The sequence below is a fragment of the Nicotiana tabacum genome, chromosome 5 (assembly GCF_000715075.1).
Source record: "Nicotiana tabacum cultivar K326 chromosome 5, ASM71507v2, whole genome shotgun sequence".
NCBI classification, from domain to species: Eukaryota; Viridiplantae; Streptophyta; class Magnoliopsida; order Solanales; family Solanaceae; genus Nicotiana; species Nicotiana tabacum.
In genome coordinates, this window is record NC_134084.1 from 161,093,239 (window position 1) to 161,095,809 (window position 2,571).

Consider the following 2,571-nt stretch of genomic DNA (forward strand, 5'->3'; position numbering starts at 1 on the left):
AGGGAATAAATTAGTCATGAAGGGTATGAATCTACAGTTTATGGCTCCAATCGTTCAAAATGGTGAGAAAATTGTAAAATTAGAGGTTGAGGATGTTGAGCAGGAAAATGATAAATGGAGATCTGCGATTATTCTGTATGTGATAGGGGATTCACCTACCATTGGAGATATGGAGAGATTTCTAAGCTCAGTAGGTAATTTCTCAAGGAAGCCACAGATCTACTATCATAATGAGGGTTATTTTGTGATAAGGTTTAGTAATCTGGAGGAAAAGGACCAAGTGCTGTACTCTAGACATCATACAGTGAATAATAAACCTATAATCATGAAAGCATGGACTGAAGATTTCAATGTACACAATGAGGTATTGAAGACTATCCCATTATGGGTGAGGTTTCCCAATTTGCCTCTTAATTTCTGGAGCATGAAAGCACTAAGCAAGATAGGAAGTGCTTTGGGAAACCTAGTGTATGCGGATAAATATACTACTGGAGCAATGAGGATCTCGTATGCACGAATGCTAATTGAAATGGACATAACTATGCCATTGCCTAGAAGTGTGAAATTACAGGATCCTAAGGGGAGGCTAATTCAACAGGAGGTTGCCTATGATTGGGAACCAACATACTACTCTAAATGTTTGAAAATAGGACATGATTGAGCTAAGATCAAAAGGACACAACCACAGAGAATGATCTAACAAAGGAATGTAGCTAAAGGTAAACAGGTTTGGCTAAGAACTGACAGAATTGGAGCTAATGAAAAGAACGAAACAGAACAAAAGGAAATGATTGAATCTGGCCAGCTGGGAGAGCCATAACCTATAGAGAAAGAAGTACAAAGGATGGATGAAGGGTGGATTACAGTACTTGGAAAATCAGCAACAAGGGCAACTAAGGCCAGACAAAATAAAGAGCAGGAAGTTGCAGGAAAGAAAGAGACCCAAAGCTTGACGAACAATACAAATTATGATGAACCAGGTACAAGCAAAATGCAAATGAGCAGTCAAAGGGTGCATGAGTTGTATTATGAACCTTTTTTAATACCAATATGAGTGTGATAACTTGGAATATTAGGGGGTTAAATAAAACATATAAGCAAAAGGGGTGAGGGAGTTTATAAAAAGTAATAATAAAGCTCTAATTGCTTTGGTTGAACATAGAGTGAAGGAGCACAGAACCAATGATATAATCAAAAAATAGCACCCGGATGACAGTGGATATCGAATGCTAGTCAAAGTAATAAAAGTAAAATATGGGTAATATGGGATCCTATATGATTTTGAACCAGAAGAAGTTGATGAGCAGTTGATACATGGTCAGATTAGAATCATATCAAAGGCATTCACATTTGGGTTTTCGGCAATATATGGATTACATACTATCAAAGATAGACTAAGTATGTGGAGGAAGTTGAGACAGATACATAGTTTACAACAAGGGCCCTGGTTAGCAATAGGGGATTATAATGTTGTTCTTCAGGCACAGGACAGACAACATGGTACTGAGGTACGAGCAATGGAAACAAGAGATTTTAAGGAATATATGCTTGATACAGGGATGCATGAATTACAATATGTGGGAAGGAATTATACATGGACTAACAATCACACTTATAGTAGAATAGATAGGGGATTAGTAAATGCAGCCTGGATGATGATAATGCCTAATATGAAAGTACAAGTCTTAGAGCCATTAGTGTCTGATCATTCACCATTAAAGCTAATGACAACACAAGTGCAGGGGAAGAAGAATAGACCATTCAGATTCTTCAATTGTATAGCTGATCATCATCAATTCATACAGAAAATGGAACAAGCCTGGGAAGGAAGGAATACTTTTGGTATGATGCAATTAGTATGGAATAAGCTCAAGAAGGTAAAGGAGGCTATTAAAAAGATTAACACACAGCATTACAAAGGAGTTGATGAGAGAATTAAAGGGATCAGGAAAGAGCTTCAGTTAGTACAGGAAGAAATGAGTTCCAATCTACAGAAGCTAGAGCTAATTGAGAAGGAAAAAACATTGAAGGAGGATCTAGAAAAATGGGTACTGATTAAGGAAAGCATATATAGACAAAGATCAAGAGTACAATGGTTGAAGCTGGGGGATTCAAACTTGGCTTATTTCTTTGCTCAGATAAACAATAGAAGTAATTTGAATGGAATACAGATACTAACTAATGACATGGGGAACCAGCTAGTGTTGGAGGAAGATATAGAGGAAGAAATCATGGGGTACTACAAGAAGTTATTGGGTTCAAGAGCAGACAATCTTCCAGTTATTAATACAAATGATATGATAATGGGGGTAATATTGAATAGGGAACAACTACTATAGCTTACCAAGCAAGTGTCTCAGGAAGAAATATGGGAAGCAATAAAGGATATTAGTGATCTAAAAGCCCCTAGATACGATGGGCTAAATGCTGTTTTCTTCAAGAAATCCTGACCAATCATTGGACAGGATGTGACAAAGGCTGTGTTGGAATTTTTTGACTCAGCACAAATGTTCAGGCCTATCAACTGCACTGCCATTACCTTAATAAAGTCAAAAATCTTGCAAGCATTAA

At 37.1% G+C, this 2,571-nt stretch overlaps 1 protein-coding gene across 1 annotated transcript; it reads left to right on the top strand.

Annotated features, from left to right (window-relative positions):
- The first annotated feature begins 844 nt into the window (after positions 1–844).
- On the top strand, positions 845–2,339 carry LOC142181060 (uncharacterized). The gene is made up of 2 exons (XM_075253183.1): positions 845–980; positions 1,291–2,339. The coding sequence occupies exons 1-2, from the start codon at positions 845–847 to the stop codon at positions 2,337–2,339; spliced, it is 1,185 nt and encodes a 394-aa protein (XP_075109284.1).
- The last annotated feature ends 232 nt before the right edge of the window (positions 2,340–2,571 follow it).